We start from the raw sequence: 18,547 nt of genomic DNA, 5'->3' as shown, positions 1-18,547 counted from the left end.
GGAGGTGGGCACGGAGAGCTGAGTTAGTTTGGGATGATGGTTTGGTATTATAGTAATGGTATTATTACTATTATTATCAAAAGACCATCTTAAAGAATTTACTCACCCAATGTAGACCTACTGTTTGACCACAATGAGTGTTCAACACAGAACCTTAAGAGTGGCAGGAGTGCTTAGCGTTTGGGTGGACCAGTGCTTTTCTGGCAGTCAGAAGAACATTAATTCATATAAACATTTTTTTTATTTAAATACCACTTGATTAGACACAAAATCAAACACTGTTTTGCATAATAAACAAGAGAACATTCACATGAATAAAATCTTATTAGCATAACATCATAATAATTTATATTTAAATGGCTGTTCTTTAATGCCAGTTATGGGTAGCAACACTGTTGTTATCCCTTTAATGAGAGTTTAAACAATATTTCATCTTATCTTTTTGTACCACAGAGAAATCATGCTGTTAAAAAAGTTTTGTCCCACTCTCCGATAAACACAAAGATGCTCTGAATATTATAAATTTTCATTGTGCAGAAAAAGTTTCTAAGCATCATAAAATAGAAATATTTCCAACTGGATGACTATGGCATGAAAGTTCCACTTGTTTCCTTTTCAACATACCACTATAAAAGTCATGGTACTTTTTTTTAGGCTTTTCAGACAGCAAAGTCACACAATAACAATGACAAAATGTGTATTTCTACTTAATTTAAAATAATAATAATTAAAAAAAAACAATCTGAGGCTTTGACAGAATATTACATTTCGTGCTTTCTGTTTCCCAAACTTTCATTAGTTTTGATTCGGAATTAAATGGCGTGTCAGTGGCCTCTTCAAGAATCCACTAAATCCAGGTGTACTTTAAATACACTGCCATACAACTAGCCCTTTTAAGTTTCGACCAAAAAAAAAAAAAACATTTCACCCAAAAATAATTTTGTCATCATTTACTCACCCTCATGTCATTCCAAAAACCACGACTTTCTTTCTCTTGTGAACACAAAAATACTGTGACGATAAGGGATATTTGAAAGAATGTTCAGGCTGCTCTTTTCCACACAACAAATTGATGTCTATAAAAAAAAAGCATCAAAAGAGAGTTGTAATATGCCATATTCCAAGTCTTCTGAAGTCATATGAGAGCTTTTGCATGAGGAACAAACCGAAATAAAATTTTGGCCTCTGCCACAGATCTCATATCCTGTTTTATGAGATTCAAGAACCTGTTAAGCTGAAATATGTGCAACCACAGAAAACAGAGGGACTGATTATGACTTTATCTCACTTATAGTAACCACAAACGTCATACGGACTACTTTTATGGTATCTTATGGCCCTTTTCCACTGCGTGGTACGACTCGGCTAGGCACGGCTCAGTACGGTACGGCACGGCTCGGCTCGCGTTTCCACTGCAGTTCAGTACCGCTTTAGAGACGGCGGGATTATTCACATGTCGTTAGTTGCGCCACCTCTACTGCTGCGACTCCTGAAAAACTTTTTCATTCCGCGTCGCCCCATCAAGCTCTTGCTGGATCCGCTCCTCTGCTATCAACGAGAGGAACGTCTGTACATCCTCAACAGACAACAAAACAGCCATTTTTGGTTGTTAAAAAAGGTGAGCTCGTTCAAAACAGTTGCGTTCGATCCTTCGCTGGCTTTGCTGGTTTGTGTCGCAAGTTCAGTGACGCAGGTAGTGACGATTCTCTCCGGCCAATCCGTGATCAGCAGAGTTTACATGTCACGTTTTGGTAACGGTACGGTTCACTTTGAACCTCAACCGAGGTGGTACTAAAAAAAAAAGTACCAGGTACTGTACCCAGTGGAAAACCCCCCCAAAACAAAAGTGAACCCTACCGAGCCCTACCATGCAGTGGAAAAGCGCCATTATAGTTCCTTTATTTTGGAGCGTGCCAGCCACTAGTCACTCTCTACCTTTATCATATGGAAAAGATCAGCCAGGGCATTCTGTTAAACATCCTCATTTGTGTTCCATGGAGGACTGAAAAAACACACAGCTTAGGTATTCAGTTTACTTATAGCAAAACAACACATGGTTTAATAATTTATCAATATATTATAGAATTCTTAATTATAAGACGATGTAGGTTCAAGGACGATGCCAAATGGCACAAGCCCTGAGACACAATGTATAATTGTCCACCATGTTGGCTCTATCCTGTGGACCAGAGAGGGTTGCAATTGCAAGTCAACTCCTTGTAGCACTGCAAGACAGCAGCAGGAGCGCCACACTGTCTAGTCAGAAAGGATGTGACATCATCAGCTCCTGTGAGTTGTGTATCAGCGCTCTTAACTTCTTCCAGCAGGTGTAGTTATGACACCAGTGTTGTGTTCTTAAGTACTTTCAACTTAGTGATCTTATAGAAGTTAAAAAACTCATTCTCCTTGTCCTCCCAGTCATCTTCGATATATTTTAATCTTAGTGCTGAAGCAAGAAGTTTGTTGCAATGTTAATGTCATTATTAGATGCTCTTAGAGCTTCTTGGGCATCCATCCTTGAGAAACCCATCTCCATTAATCTTGCAACCTGGTGATAACAGCAATGTATCATTAAAAAGTTAGTATATGGCAAAAAATTATGTTCAATCTAGCAACCCATGATGCTAAACAAATAGAAGGTGGAACTGAATAAATAGTTCACACAAAAATGAAAATGTACACTCACACAGGCCATTCAAGTTGTAGATTAGTTTGTTTCTTCATCACAACAGATTTAAAGACATTTAGCATTATATCACTGCCTTACAAATCAATCCTCTGCAGTGAATGGGTGCCGTGGATTACTGTGTTGTTTGGTGAGCAAGTGATGTGATGCTAAAGTTCTCCTCTTCTGTTCTGATGAAGAAACAAGCTCATCTGTATCTTGGATGGCCTGCACGAGTGTACATTTTCAGCAAATTTTAATTTTTGGGTTAATAAACCGAGATAAAGACCAAAATCTGTAATATGATCTTACCTGCTCCTCAGCCACAGCTGTGTTATCCGGCGGGTGCATATAAGGGGGCTGTTGCGGCTGGGGACCCTCATGGTGCCGGTTCTGTCCTCTGTGCCTTAGAGTCGGGAAGAATCTGTTCCAATTCAGGAGACCTGTCTGCTGAATTAATGACAGGAATTCTTTTTAAAGTCACCATGGAATAAAAACGGACAATTCCTATTTTTATGGAACATTGCAGTGTTTATTATCAATGATCACAAATTTGATTATAAATGTGCACATCATTATTTTTAAATTCATGCATCCTCCTAATAAAAATCATCCCCTCTCCTTTCAAAAACATCTCGCCTTTAAATGACGTCACTTCTGCATCTGTGTGGGGTCACCTGTCACTCACATCAGATTGCAGCAATTAGCAAACGATGGACAAAGTCCCACCCTACATTTTTTTTCTCATTTGAGAAGCCAGTTCATATAATCAGATATACAATAAAGAAGAAAAGCATAATGTAAATTTTACTTTATATAACTTTATAGACAGTGTATCTTGCTGTGTATTTCTTTATCTTATCTTACTGTAGTCCAATAGAGGTAGCTTTTTTGTAACTGTGGTGATTTCTGTCTCTCTCCACATTCAAAAACTCCAATAAAAGACAAACTTAACAACCGGCAAGCATTATCCCTACTTCATATTCATAATCCTACTACAGGTTTATCAACTACAATGCTAACATACTCTAGGCCTAATTCATAGCTACACATAGGTCTTAAAACATGAGAGAAAACAAGAATGTTCTATGCTAATTATCCATATCATTTCCAGAAAATAACAGCTTTTCTCATTTTCAGTTAGATTTTTATCAAGGACAAAATGATCTGCACTTGTATCAGGTATCCGTGATGAAACCATGTGGCTGTCTGTGTTTGCTCACAGGAAACCATTAACTTCCTCTTGTTCAGAAACATTGAGAGAAAATAAATGGAAAAAAAGATGAAAAACAAGACATATCACTGAACATCTTGTCCAACCAGAGTGACAGAAATACAGAAATGGAGCTAGATGACTCATTGCAGTTTTGATGTCTATACCTCATCTCTGGAAATGTAAGCAGACCTCCATCACTGTTTTTCCCACAAACAGCATGGCTTGTGATCCAATACTATTTGAACATACCCGATCAAGAAAATACTTTAAAACTTTGAAATGGAAACTTCTTACAACTCATTTAGAATATAAAAATTATACCAATAATCTAATTTCACAATAATTTCACAAACTTCTGTTTTTGAAAAAGCAGATCACAACTAAGGTGACTGTATAATATCTGAACAGGTAAGCTTATATAAAATACAAGAAAAACACCTAGAAGACAAATTATAACACAAATACTAATTTGCATAAACAAGCCGAAAACACAGGACATAGCACAGGAACTCGAATCTGAAACCAATTTGTGAACTAAAAACAGCTGAACGTTAATTACAGGGACAATCCTGGTACTAAAAGTTCAGCAATAAAAGTCAGACCTCTGAAAGATGTAGTTGAGATAGTAGCATCTCTACTTACTCAGTCACTTGCCAACACTCAATAACAAGCACTGGTGAATAAAAGAGATTTTGATTCTGACAATAACACACTGCTACGTCACACTGCGGAGATATTCTTAGCCAGGGAGCTGGGAGCCACTAGGAGGCCCCAACAAACTTCCAAGGGGCTGCAGGATGACTTAAAGGGGTCATATGTTGCGATTTCAATTTTTCCTTTCTCTCTGCATTTCCGTCACACGCTTGAGGTATTCGGCCAATCACAACGCATTGGATAGCTGGCCAATCACAGCTCACCTCGCTTTTTCAGACCGATGAGCTTTGTAAAAATCAACGCGTTTCAGAAAGGCGGGGCAAAGAGGACAAACAATAATGTACAGTATGTGGAAAATGTGTTTTTTTAACCTTAAACCGCATAAACACATTTCATTACACCAAATACACCAAATAATGTTCTTTTTAGCAACATCATATGACCCCTTTAAAATTACTCTAATATATTTTTATGAATACAATTAATATTCCCATTGTTCATATTTTTAGTAGATTAAAATAATCAAACTTAATTAAAATGCTAAAAAAGACATAAGTCACATAAAATGTTTTATTTTTTCCCCTCAATAAATATACTGAGTAGGGTTGGGTATTAGGCTTGCTGCGATAGACGGTGTTTTCGGTTATACCGGTGTTAAGCCGCAACACCGGTTACATCATTTGCCTACCGCGGCACCGCCCCCCACCGTCGTTTTGATTTTTTTATAGTAACAAAAATCATTTAGCCTAGTTCAGTTAGAGGACAGATACTTTTAAAAACTAAACTGTCAATGCAGCGTGCCGAACCGTGCGCGAACGACAGTGCACCACGAAGCAGGAATCAGATTTTATTTATCACGTGAGGAGAGTGAATCGAGCAGACTGACAAGAGTGAGGTGAGAAAGACAAGACGATGGCAGAAGATTATTTAGAAAGGAAATGCAAAGGCGCAGGTTTGGCAATATTTTAGATTTTGAAAAGCCTATTGACTGGAAGTTTTTTTTAAACATTCGTTTCTTATTTATTTGGTTTCACAGTGTTTGCTGATTACTTTATTTAAACTTTGTGTATTTTATTTATTTTATTTTACATCAAGGTGTATATGCCGTGCCTCCAAGCTTTCTTTTTTTATAGTAACAAAAATCATTTAGCCTAGTTCAGTTAGAGGACAGATACTTTTAAAAACTAAACGCTCAATGCAGCGTGCCGAACCGTGCGCGAACGACAGTGCACCACGAAGCAGGAATCAGATTTTATTTATCACGTGAGGAGAGTGAATCGAGCAGTTAATAAAAGTTCTGAGTTTGACGTTGTTGTTGCTTGAATTGAATCAACGCTGAATTGCCCCTAATTTGAAAGTGAAAGTAAACTGTGCACGGCGGTTTTTCAAGCTATTTGAAAGCCAAGAAATCCGAGGAAAAGAGGGAAACTCAAACGAGCTGTTTCATTCATGACAGACAGCTGCTTTCTTTAGGTCAACGGCAGTGCGAACGCAGATTTAAATGTTCAAATCACACTGGTGTTATTGTACGCTGCACGGACGAACCAAGTGATCACAACATTGATCGCACACGTCAAAGGTTGAGGAATGAAACAGACGAATCATTGTATTTTAGGAACAGAATCACGTTTGTGTTTGAATCGTATTCGCGATCTTTAACGATCTATTAAATGAAAGTGCTTTGTCATGTTGGTGGTGACACCTCTCTTGCAACATGTTTAGCTATCACAGATATTATACTTAGCTTTTTTGGCTTCTGATCGCAAATGTAGCCAAACTTTGGAGCGCTTAGATTAGCGAGTAAGGTCCTGGCAGATCGCTAGGTCCGGTCATCACAGATGAAGAAAAAAAAAAGCACATAGGAATCGATAGGCAGAATCTAAATTTTAATTTGACAACAAGTATCAGATTCCTGACATTAAGTATCCGATTCTGGAATCGGAATCGATTTTTGATTCCCAACCCTAATACTGAGGGAAAAATCTTGCCTCATTAGTGTTGGACAATGGGGTTTTGACTCAAAAAGGTAAAGAACAACTGTTCTAAACCTTGACCATAAGTGAGATGTTCATCTGATCTTTGGAAGGAGTAAGCTGTATGCCATTCATGGCAAGGCTAGTTCTTCTCTGTCGTGTGAAGGGGTTGTAGAATAACCCAATGGTTAAAAGTCTGGACTGATAACTAAAATGCTATAAGGCAGTCACCCCAGGTAGTTCAGAACAAAAGTATTGTAGAAGTACCTGAGCCTGTTGTTGCTGTGCATTTCTCCTGAGGTGTTCCAGCTGAGACAGGAGCAGTTGCTGGTCCAGCATATCCATCCTCTGCTGTCTCTGGATGTCTAAAGTAGCGCCCATCCCCAGCGGAGCCTCTGCAGTGGGCTCAGAATTGGAGAAGACCGGCTCTAGGAGCACCGAACCACATCTGGCTGCCCATCCTGGAACACGTATGAACTTCTGGACTGCCAACTTATTACTATAATACAACATGCCTGCAATCTGGAACAAAGTGATTGTAACAGGAGAGGTTACCATAAAAACATGAGAGTAACACTGTGTTTACACCAACACAAGTGTTTTTAGAAATAGCATGTAAGCCTTGCAAGACAAGGCATCTACAAGGAGCCAGATTACTATCAAATCAAAAGATCTTTGTTGCTTTTAGACCATGTCTATAAGCTTTGAAGCCATCTACAGTATATGTAAGTGTACTTCTAAAAGCTGACACAAATTTTTCCCTAGTCCATGAAAATGGACTAAATGCATTGGCAGTTCATTTTGCTAACAGATCCAATGTTCTTTAAAATGAGAATTTTCCTTCTGATACCACAAATTGAATTAGCACACCGTGTATTTTTTGTGACAGGATTAAAACAAAACACTACAGTATTCATTTTAAAATTAAAATAAAAATAAAAATGTCTTCTGACCCAATTTCCTGTTTCAAAAAGACTTTTCAAAGCATTGCTATGAATGGGAGGAACTACAACATGCAATACTGCACTCTAGAAACAGTTTTTGTTATTTCATTGTGAGTTTGGCCAGCAGCTTTCGAGAGTTGGTATTTCCCTATTTAAATAGATAGGAGTTGGTCATGCATGCCGTAAATAGGCACCTGCATGAACCAACTTGCATTGAAATAGACTTCAATAGACATTCATGAAACAAATTCTTGGGGCCAGAAGACAGCAATTTCATCTTTATTTTTCAAACAACACATTTAATTATGTTTAACATAATCATAAAGTGTGGCCCACCAATCTGAGAAGTTGTGGTTACGATGGAAATGGAAATCGGAGCAAACTCTGCAGCGGTAGCAAAGACTATCTAAAGTAACTAGGTATTTAAAGTTACCATAAAGATTTTTTTTACCATTAGAGCATACAACATGCTTTCTGATAAATTTAAAAGACACAAAAAACCCAGAATTAATTTATTACATAATTTGCGGTTCTCTATGTGATGACTGGGTTAAAGGGATATTTCACCTAAAAATGAAAACACTTGTTCGAAACCTTGTTCAAAGTTATTTCAGACCCCATAAGCTAAACATTGTGCTGACTAAAGCAGTTATTTCTTCAAAATATCTTCTTTTGTCAACCCTTGGCAATTGAATCGCCATTGGCTAGTAAATTTTTCCCTATATAGTGCACTACGTGCCATTCACTGTACAGAAAATACTAATTCTGTGGACAAGTGACCGATTTCAGCCGCGGCTTCAGCGTCTATTTTATAGTGTAGGGGGCGGGCGCTTCGGATTCTAGAGAGCATTTGATTGGACAGAAAGTTTGATGAGAAGCTGAAGTACGATGCGACGTCAAAAAAATCATTGAGCCGTTTTGGCGGAAGTGACGAGTTTTGAATGCTTATGTCTCCTAAATGCGAATTTTGTCACCGTTTTGGAGCACACTGCCTTATAGATAACCGTAAGACTAACATATTGATACTAACACCCAAAAAACTTTAATTTTGATTTCATGGGGACTTTAAAAGCTGAAGAATTCCAAAGGAACATTATTATAACATGTTATTTTGACAGGAAAATACAACAAAGAATATCGATTACATGTAGCGCGTCAATTCTGCATGGTATGTAAGACTCTCTCGCTCTGTCTCTCTCTTTGCGTGTGAGAAAAAAGCAAAGCGGCGGCGAGTCGTGCGCCTTCACACTAGAGTTTATGGTACGTCAAACACAGGTTCGCTGCGCATCCATTGAGATGAACTGAAAAATAACACAGATCGCCTGACGGAGAGAAGCGCTCAGTCAGTGTTCAGCAAGTGAAAATATATCTGTGCTAAACTTATACTTAGCCTCCAACTCACACACTGGCGAGTAAAATCTGAGAATTTATTAGCCATTGGCTAATATTAGACATAATTTAGTCGCCCAGAGTGAAGATGTAGTCGCATATGCGAGTGATTTACTCGCAATGTAGAGAGAGGGTTGTTTGTGTTCCCCAGGAGAAAGTAAGTTACACAGGTTTGGAACAACATGGAGTAAATGATGACAGTATTTTCATTTTTATTTATCTTTTCCTACTAGAAACCACCATCACTGAATGCTCTAATGGTAAATCTTTAACCTAGTGATAGTAATAGTAGCTTTAACCTAGTGAACGTCCAAACATCCACAAAAAAAAAAAAAGTCTTCATTTCCATAGGTTCAGCAACTTCTCAGGTCAGTGAATCTTGTGGGTTGTATTGAATTTCATCATATACATGTAATCATACTTACTAAAGACCATTACAGATGCAAAAAAGGAAACATAGAAACATGATGCTATTTTAATTGAGCCACTTTATACTTACTAGTCCACTGCAAGCAACCACCCACATGTAGGCACTTGAGGTCAGGAGCTGATGACAAGATAACAGAACAACAGAAAAACAAAAGAAATTCAGAACTATGTGAAGAAAGCACTTTCACATCCACAAAGTATCTTTGAAGCATTACAAACCAGTAACGCTAACTCACTAAATCATCCATAAACAAGTGTTCGATAAAAAGAAACATCTTATTTGATGCAAGAGTGGAACAAAAAATATGAACATGAATTTAATGAAACCCAATTAATGATCTATTATTACAAGATTAAATTACATTGGTTAGTATAAATGGATATGGTTGTGAATGCATGACTGAAAAAGACTGTAATGGTAAAAGGTAAAAAGTCATTTACCCTTGTCTGTTTTTCTAACGAGTAAGTATGCAACTTCATCTGTTATCGCTGATATCTCAAATCAGCTCAAAACCCGACCAGAGCACGAGACCACAACGAATAGGTTCTCAGGTGCTAGAGTTTCTCATGTCTCTGTTATCCTACAAAATTTTATCTGTGGTTTCTACTCTTGCAACAAATATCTGGTGTTTTTGAAAAACCCCGCACCTTTTTAGCCGTTTAAACTTCATGTTTTGTCTTCACTTGTTCGTCAAAAGATGTGCCAGTAAATGTCACTTACTATCCTAAGATCTCAAGCAGCAATGACTTTTACTTTTTGTGTGTAGCTTCTGAGATAAACTAGCAAAGTGGGAAATCTTAAAGAAGTACAGAAAACTAAAGTGAAGATGATTTGTGAAGGCAGTCTGAGCTCACCTGTGCGCCCACAATGTACGTCAGAGACTTGTTTGTGATTGAGATGTGGCCGAGAAGCTGAGTGACCTGAACACGTGGGATGGAGCTGTAGAAAGGCACAAAGAGAGCAAAGACTGGGCCCAATCTGAGAAAGAGAAAGAAAATGAAGAGTTAGACACAGAAGGAAAAGTCAAGTGAATCCTCAACCTTGCTGTCAGATGACAATACAGAATGAAAATGTGCAAATTAATGACATGTAATAGTGCCTGCCCATGATGAAGAAAAGGGGAAATCTCTTTAAAATCTAATTTAAAACATTCCTTTACGTAGAAAGTAACATTTTCTTTCCTATCCTTAATCATTATTTTCCAATGTAATGTAGACTAAAACATTGTTATGTGCAACAATACATTGGCGAACAGTCACTTGTTTTTCTAGTTAATTTGACAACACTTCATATAGTATTATATACATAACAGAGGAAATAAAAGGGTACTAAGTAGTACGGTAGGATGTTTCATTGACACAATTTATCGGTTTAAGAATTTATCTATTGACAAAGGTGATAGATAGCAAGGTCTCTGTTAAGCAGTTTTTCAGATAAACATCAAATTCTCATTACAACATACAATGACGCAACAATCATTACAAAACTCAGAATATGGTTTATCAACCATTTAAGAAGAATGACAAGTGGGGTAACAGCTTACGCAAACTAGCACTTCAATTAAGTACTACGTAAATTTGACTTTTTCCATTAGCTATTTTTCACATAATTTTAACTTCCTTTCTACTGTTTCCTTTATTTAAAAAAAAAAATGATAGGACTTGTGCAATAACTACCTTACTAAGTCTTAAACTAGGAAACTAAGAAACTAAACATGTTTCTAAATGCGGATTCAATCCAGATCAACGGTAACTATAGTGTCTGACGTAAAAATATCTAGATGTTTCAATGAAAGTCACAAGATAATTTCACTTCTCCATATAGAGTTAAAGAGTTCAACCAAAACTGAATAATCTGTCACCATTTCCTCACTTTCATGTTGTTTCAAACCTGTATTCATTTCTTTCTTCTGTTGAACAAAAGAACCGAACAGTTGCTGGTAGCCACTGATTTCCATATTTTTTCTATACTGTGGAAGTCAATGGTTAACATCAGTCTTCAAAATATCTTCTCTTGAGTTCAACAGAAGAAAAAAATTATTACAGGCTACAACAACCTGTTGTAAATGCTGACGGAATATTCATTTTTGGGTGAACTATCTCTTTAAGCAGACTCACCACGCTGCTAGAAAGAGAGAGAGAGAGATAAGAGAGGAACAGAGTAACAGACAGTGAAAAAGAGGCAGGAAGAGATGCTGAACTCTCGGTTTTGCTGCATTTTACGCTGCTTTAAAAGTGAGATATAGAGATGTATTTATACATATAGCACCAATGTCTGAGTGAAAATCTACTCTATCTTATCCGGTAAGTAAATAATTTCTTTCAATTTTTGATAAAAAGGGCAGAAGAAATGAAAATGTGTGTGTTTTGGAAAATCGTGTAATTAAAAGTGTGAAATTAAGCTCAAACATTTAAAAATATATACATTTATGTAAAGGTTTTTTTTTATCAAATTTTATGGTGACCATGTGTGAAGTTAATTTATTTTATTCTTCATTGCACAATGGCCTACAATAAAATATTAACATTTCTGCAAAAGCTTTTTTAAAAGCTTATGAGTGACTAGATTTGTATATATTTGATTATATGGTGACACTTTACCTTGGTTAATGCATTAACTAAAGTTAAATAACAATACTATCCATTTATTACAGTATTTATTAAACTTTGTTAACATTAGTTATTAATAAAAATACAACTGTTCATTGTTAGTTTGTGTTAGCTCAGGTCCATTAAATAATGTTAACAGATACAAAAAAGTACATTTTATTTGAATAATGTGTTAGTAAAATACTGAAATTAAAATGGACTAAGATTAATTAACGATTTACTATTTTTCACTGTTAGCTCATATGAACTAATGTACTTAACTTATGTTAACAATTGGAACTTTATTGTAAAGTGGTACTGATTATATTTAATTTCAAATAAATGTCAAAAAAAGTCACAAACTGTATTTTAAATGCTCATTTAAGATAGTTAACATAACATAACAGATAACATAATAATGCAGGATTGTAGACAAAGCAACAGACACGTGGAAAAAGTACATTTTATTTGAATAATGTGTTAGTAAAATACTGAAATTAAAATGGACTAAGATTAATTAACGATTTACTATTTTTCACTGTTAGCTCATATGAACTAATGTACTTAACTTATGTTAACAATTGGAACTTTATTGTAAAGTGGTACTGATTATATTTAATTTCAAATAAATGTAAAAAAAAGTCACAAACTGTAATTTAAATGCTCATTTAAGATAGTTAACATAACATAACAGATAACATAATAATGCAGGGTTGTAGACAAAGCAACAGACACGTGGAAGAGAAACAAGCCTCGCATGAAAAAAGGGAAACAGCTTAAAAACTACAGAAGTCTACATACTTACTACAATCAACAATATTGAGAACAGAATTACTATTCATAGTAAAACTGTACACTACCATTCAAAGGCTTGAGGTCAGTAAGAAATTTTATATTAATTATTACTTCCATCAAGGACAAATCAAATGAATAAAAAGTGACAGTAAAGACACTGTCACTTTATAATAAAGTTACAATGTTTACAAAAGATTTCAATTTCAAAGAATCCTAGAAAAAAAATAAGGTTTGCACGAAAGAATATTAGGCAAATATAAATTAATATTAACTGTTTTCAACACAGATAATAAAAAGAAATGTTACTTGTGCATCAAATCAGCATATTATATAATGATTTATGAAGGATCATGTAACACTGAAGACAGGAGTGATGGCAGCTTTGCCATAAATTACATTTGACAATATATTAAAACAGATTACATTTATTGTAAATTGTAATGATATTTCACAATATTGCAGTTTTTACTGTATTTTTGATCAAATAAATGCATTAAAACAATCCTTTGCCTCTCTCTCTGCAGTGATTTCTCCTGTATATAACTAAGATGAGCCCAGATTTAGAGCAAAACGTCTCTTGCACCAACTTGTATGACCATCGTCCAGTGGCCCGAGTTCTCATACCTCTGGCCTATTCCATCATATGTCCAGTGGGACTTTTAAGCAATGCCCTGGCTCTTCATGTGATCTTCTTAAACATCACCAAACTTAATTCCATCACGCTTTATTCCGCCAACCTGGCAGTGTCTGATATCCTGTTCTGCCTGTCGCTTCCCCTCCGAGCTGTTTACTACGGCCTTGGCTTCCACTGGCCCCTGGGGGAAGGACTATGTAAAGCCATAGCACTGCTCTTCTATTTGAACTGCTATGCTGGAGTAAACTTCATGACTTGTCTGGCAATCGATCGTTTTGTGGCACTGGTGTTTCCTCTGAAGCTGGCGAAATTGAGAAAAGTGAAAAATGCCCGATTAGTGTGTCTGGCCATATGGCTGCTGGTGTTGGCCCAGACGCTGCCTCTCCTGACCATTAACTTGACCAAAACGGAGCCTGACAACAGCATCACCTGTATGGAATACCCTAATTTTGAGGGCCTTTTCAAAGGGCTGCCCTACTTGCTGATTGTTGGGGTAGTTTTAGGCTTTGGAGTCCCACTGGTGACAATCATCGCCTGCTACTCTATATTGACCCGTAAACTACATCTAGCAGCAAAGTCGAACCGGCTGACAGAACGTTCTGGAAGGACCAAAAAAGCAAGAGGAGTGATCGCAGGAGTGGTATTTGTGTTTGTGGTGTGTTTCAGCCCATACCATCTAGACCTTCTGCAATACATGATCCGAAAACTTATCTATGATCCGGACTGCAAGGAGCTACAGTCCTTTCAGATATCGCTGCATATTACAGTGTGCCTTATGAACTTAAATTCGTGCCTGGATCCCTTTGTTTACTTTTTTGCATGTAAAGGCTACAAGCAGAAGCTGATGAGAATGATGAAGTGGCAGGTTGGCACCCACTTCTCTAGTGTTGGAAGAACCTCCCCTGAAAGTTCAGGCACAGGCGATGTGCTCGGCACACGCCGCAACACAGGAATAACAATGAACAATATTAGAGAAGGTCAGTAAAAAAATTGCCAACAAAAGCCAACATAAGGTGATGAAACGTGATAACAAACACATACAGTATGTGGGGCCGAACTTGAGACTTAAAAGCCAAGAACAAGGCAAAACAAGTCACAGACAAAAACAGAAATGAAACAGATGGACGCTTGACAAGCACTGGCATCAAAGTTGAGAAAGAAAAAATACTTGCTGCAAAAAGACAATAAATGTTGAGCATTTTTCATTCAAAACATAACTGTTAAAGGGTCAGTTCACCAAAAATGAATATTCTGTCAATATTTACTCACTTGTTCTAAAACTGTATGACTTCCTTTCTTTTATGAAACAGAAGATTTTCTTTTTTAATTTACAATGGAAGTCAATAGTCACCAAAATGGTTTGATTACCAACATTCTTCAAAATATTTTCTTTTGTGTTTCACAGAAGATGGAAAGTCACAGGTCTGAAATGACATGAGGTTGAGTACAGTTTTATTTTTGGGTGAACTATTCATTTAAGAACAGTTAATGGTTCACACATAAATAAATGAATCATTCCTAAGTTTTAAAAATTGCAAAATAAAGCTACTGAACTATCAAAAAGATGCTTTGATTGTGAAAAAGTTTCAAAGATGATGACACTTCATCAAACGTTTTTAACACATTTTTTTTGATTGACTGAGTTCTTAGATAGATGGCAAGATTATCAAGAAGGCAAATCGATTTTTCACATCAAAAAAGGAAACCACTATGCCAGTCTCTTGTTAAGAAGAGTCTAAAAGCTAGTAGCTCAAAGGAAATAACTTGAAATAAGAGGGTACTTTACTTTCACAAGACCTTGCCATTTCAACACGTATTGCTTTTATAAATTGGTGAGATGTTGTTTTGCCAGTAAAGAATACTTTCATAACAATACAATGACACAAGAAATTTAATCTAAAAGACAATGTCAAAAAGGGAAGTTGACATTGTTTGTTCCACAGGAAAGAGCTGCACTTTCACATACATAAAGTGTTCCAGGATTTAATACATTTTGTGCTTACAGCATACAGTAAATGCACGTGGCAATACTGTTGAAAACATCTAACGGTTTGTACTAAAGACCAACTGTTAAAATGGTGTAGAAACTCGTGCCACTCACAGTCCAGCTGGAAGAACATCCACTTTAAGTTCAAACATGAAAAAAGGGGGGGAGGGGAGGGGATGGGTGAGTTAGGAGGGTTAAAGTCATCAGCATGTGAATGTAGAGTAGGCAAACATGTTAAAGGAAATGCTTGGTAGCATATGAAAGGGTTTTTGATTTAATTAAAAAATTGACTTGTTTTGTTCATAGCATTTTAACAAAATGCACATCATAAATAGTAGGCTGAAGAGCAAATCTCACGCCCTTAAACATCTTTAAAAATTAGTCAACTGATTGCCAGATAAGATGAAGGCGTTCCAAGTTTCTCTGTGACTTTCAGGCACCTTTTCTTAAACTGGTTGGTGTGTACAGCCCCATATTGGTATTTTTGAATATCAAATTTATCCAGAAATTATTTACAATTTTTTATTTATTTATTTATTATACCATACAATTTTATGTAGAGAATGTTATGTAGAAAATGGGTGCAAATCTTAAATGTGACCCTGGAGCACAAAACCAGTCTGAAGTCGCTGGGGTATATTTGTAGCAATAGCCAAAAAAATCATTGTATGGGTCAAAACTATTGATTTTTCTTTTATGCCAAAAATCATTAGGATATTAAGTAAAGATCATGTTCCATGAAGATATTTTGTAAATTTCCTACTGTAAATATATTAAAACTTAATTTTTGATTAGTAATATGCTTGATAAGGACTTCATTTGGACAACTTTAAAGGCGATTTTCTCAATATTTAGATTTTTTTGCACCCTCAGAATCCAGGTTTTCAAATAGTTGTATCTCGGCCAAATATTGTCCTATCCTAACAAACCATACATCAATGGCCCTTATGACTGGTTTTGTGGTCCAGGGTCACAAATGTCTATGGTATAACAAAGCAGAAGCATATTGTGTCAGTACTTCACAGTGTATTGAAAATGTCACTTGTCTAGAATACATTTTGCAATGTCATATTAAAAAAACAGGAAGACACACAACAGTGCTGCTATTCAAACTTACAGCAAATTTGTGGCTGCCAAACCTTCTCTCAAAAATACGAAAGTTGTAGATAAGCAAACTGCTGCAGAAAGTGTCTTTCAGGTCCAAGCAGATGAGCCGTCCACTCACCAGCCTCCAGAACTACAAGCGAGCCATGGAACACACACAGGATAATTGTGTTTAGAAATACTAGAAATAATTCAAAATGCTATTAGTTAAAAATATTTACAAACACAATAACAGTCCAATAAAATGATCGTTTATATCTGAAAACTGTCCAGAATGCTTGGCCTATAGAATGACTGATAATGCTCTTTTATGACCAATATGATATAGTTTATTTTTAAGCATCTAATCACCAATATACAAAAACTATTTTTTATGCCACAATAGCTCACTATTATTACTAACAACAGTAATAAAAAAAAGAATAAAAGGGCAAACATTCCAAAGCGATATACATTGTTAAAATGTATGCATTATTATATAGTGCACTGAATTCTTTAGGTCAACTGGTTTAATATCTCACCTGCTTGCCCTGCCTGACAGCCTGGAGGTTGTATATGAACAGATCCTGGTACTGAGGCAGAAGCACAGTCAGCAGCACAGTGAGGACTGTAGGAAGCAGCAGTAAGCTCTTGGACAGGGGTGCTTTATCTGTAAGACGCAGCACAGATGTTGTACTGTTAAATGTGTCACCAAGGAAATTATAACTTCTAACATTTGTCATGTCAGTGGATGAAAGTTAATATTCCAAATGGGGGACCTATGGGTCCATTGGGTGATTATGTGAGTAGACCAAATTCAGTCAAACACACTGGTTTATGTCACCACTGATATAACCATGGTGGTGACTACAATTTCTTTAAAATAATTAAATTAAAGGAATAGTTCATTCAAAAATGAAAATTTGCTGAAAATGTACTCACACTCAGGCCATGGGTGAATGGGCGCCGTCAGAATTAGAGACCAAAGAGCATAGCAAAAATGTTGCAATAATCAACAAGCAATCCACGCGACTTCAGTACATCAATTAACATATTGTGAAGTAAAAAGCTGTGCTTTTAAAAAAACAAATCCATCATTAAAGGTGCAGTAAGCAATTTCTGAGAAACACTGTTGAAAGTGGATCACACCGAGCACCAAAATACACTCCTAGCCAATCACCAGTAAGTGCCGTGTGCACTAATGATGGGGGAGTTGCCTGTGTTGCACAGCATGTTTGTGAATTTGGTGGCGGTACTATCAAGCTCGGTTGGAGCTTGTTTATTTTGGTGATTTCAAATATCAACAGCGCTTCTCAGAAATCGCTTACTGCACCTTTAAGACGTTTTAACTAACGTTTTAAGAACCCTTTCTCCAGTGAAGAAGTCCATCTCCTGTTGACATCAAAATCTATCCACATATTTGTTTAGAACTGTTTTGGCTTAAAAAAAAGTCTTAAAGGGGTCATATGATGCGATTTCAAGTTTTCCTTTCGTTTCAGAAAGGCGGGGCATAGAGGAGAAACAATAATGTACAGTATGTGGAAAATAATGTGTTTTTTTAACCTTAAACACATTTCATTACACCAAATACACAAAATAATGTTCTTTTTAGCAGCATCATATGACCCCTTTTAAATATGGATTTGTTTCTTACAAACGCATATTTTGACTTCACAAGATGTTAATTGATGGACTGGAGTTGTGCGAATTTCTTGTATATTTTTGTGATGTTTTTATCAGCTGTTGGGACTCTCATTCTGACGGCACCCATTCACTGCAGAGGATCCAATGGTGAGCGAGTAATGTAAAGTTTCTCCAAATCTGTTCCCATGAGAAAACAAACTCACTTATATCTCGGAAACTATAGTTACTATGGTAATTTTCATCAGGTTTTCTAGGGCAACTGTCATTTAAAAATGTACACTCTTAAAACTGAAAGAAAAAATAGTATTCCACAGCAGGGTTGCTGCAGGATTTTTAAGCTCAAATTTAAGACTTTTTAAGACCTTTTTTAAGACCTGCACAAATAAAATTAATACCATATGAGCGGGGTAAGGCAATGTCTATGGTAAACTATTAAACTGTAAAAAGTATGATTTAAAGTTCAGATACAAGTTTTCACAAAAACAAAAAGTTTTATAATGATAAACTTTACATTTCAGCCTTTAAACCATTGTTAAGAAAATGGA

At 36.3% G+C, this 18,547-nt stretch overlaps 2 protein-coding genes across 2 annotated transcripts in view; one reads left to right on the top strand and one right to left on the bottom strand.

Moving 5' to 3' along the window:
• Window positions 1–1,823: 1,823 nt before the first annotated feature.
• The window catches only part of LOC107732706 (ubiquitin-associated domain-containing protein 2-like), a 22,855-nt gene continuing 6,131 nt past the window's right edge, over window positions 1,824–18,547 (bottom strand). The window contains exons 2-9 of the mRNA XM_016544119.1: window positions 16,901–17,028; window positions 16,346–16,512; window positions 15,390–15,461; window positions 10,126–10,249; window positions 9,341–9,388; window positions 6,776–7,030; window positions 2,978–3,112; window positions 1,824–2,548 (exon numbers count right to left, since the gene is read on the bottom strand). Coding sequence (XP_016399605.1) covers window positions 2,441–2,548; window positions 2,978–3,112; window positions 6,776–7,030; window positions 9,341–9,388; window positions 10,126–10,249; window positions 15,390–15,461; window positions 16,346–16,512; window positions 16,901–17,028 — 1,037 coding nt within the window. The 3' untranslated portion in view covers window positions 1,824–2,440. The remainder of the gene's footprint in view (window positions 2,549–2,977; window positions 3,113–6,775; window positions 7,031–9,340; window positions 9,389–10,125; window positions 10,250–15,389; window positions 15,462–16,345; window positions 16,513–16,900; window positions 17,029–18,547) is intronic.
• LOC107732705 (G-protein coupled receptor 183-B) lies at window positions 11,462–14,423 on the top strand. Its single transcript, XM_016544117.1, has 2 exons — window positions 11,462–11,574; window positions 13,179–14,423. Exon 2 carries the CDS (start codon window positions 13,203–13,205, stop codon window positions 14,271–14,273), a length of 1,071 nt encoding a protein of 356 aa, XP_016399603.1. The 5' UTR covers window positions 11,462–11,574; window positions 13,179–13,202; the 3' UTR covers window positions 14,274–14,423.

The sequence above is a fragment of the Sinocyclocheilus rhinocerous genome, unplaced genomic scaffold, assembly GCF_001515625.1.
Source record: "Sinocyclocheilus rhinocerous isolate Xijiao unplaced genomic scaffold, SAMN03320098_v1.1 scaffold971, whole genome shotgun sequence".
Classification (NCBI taxonomy): domain Eukaryota; kingdom Metazoa; phylum Chordata; class Actinopteri; order Cypriniformes; family Cyprinidae; genus Sinocyclocheilus; species Sinocyclocheilus rhinocerous.
Note: the sequence above shows the minus strand (reverse complement) of the source record. Positions and strands in the feature narration are given on the sequence as shown.

Bases quoted from the DNA above. Each gene is read 5' to 3' on its own strand.
- LOC107732705 (XM_016544117.1), top strand. From the start codon at position 13,203: ATGAGCCCAGATTTAGAGCAAAACGTCTCTTGCACCAACTTGTATGAC.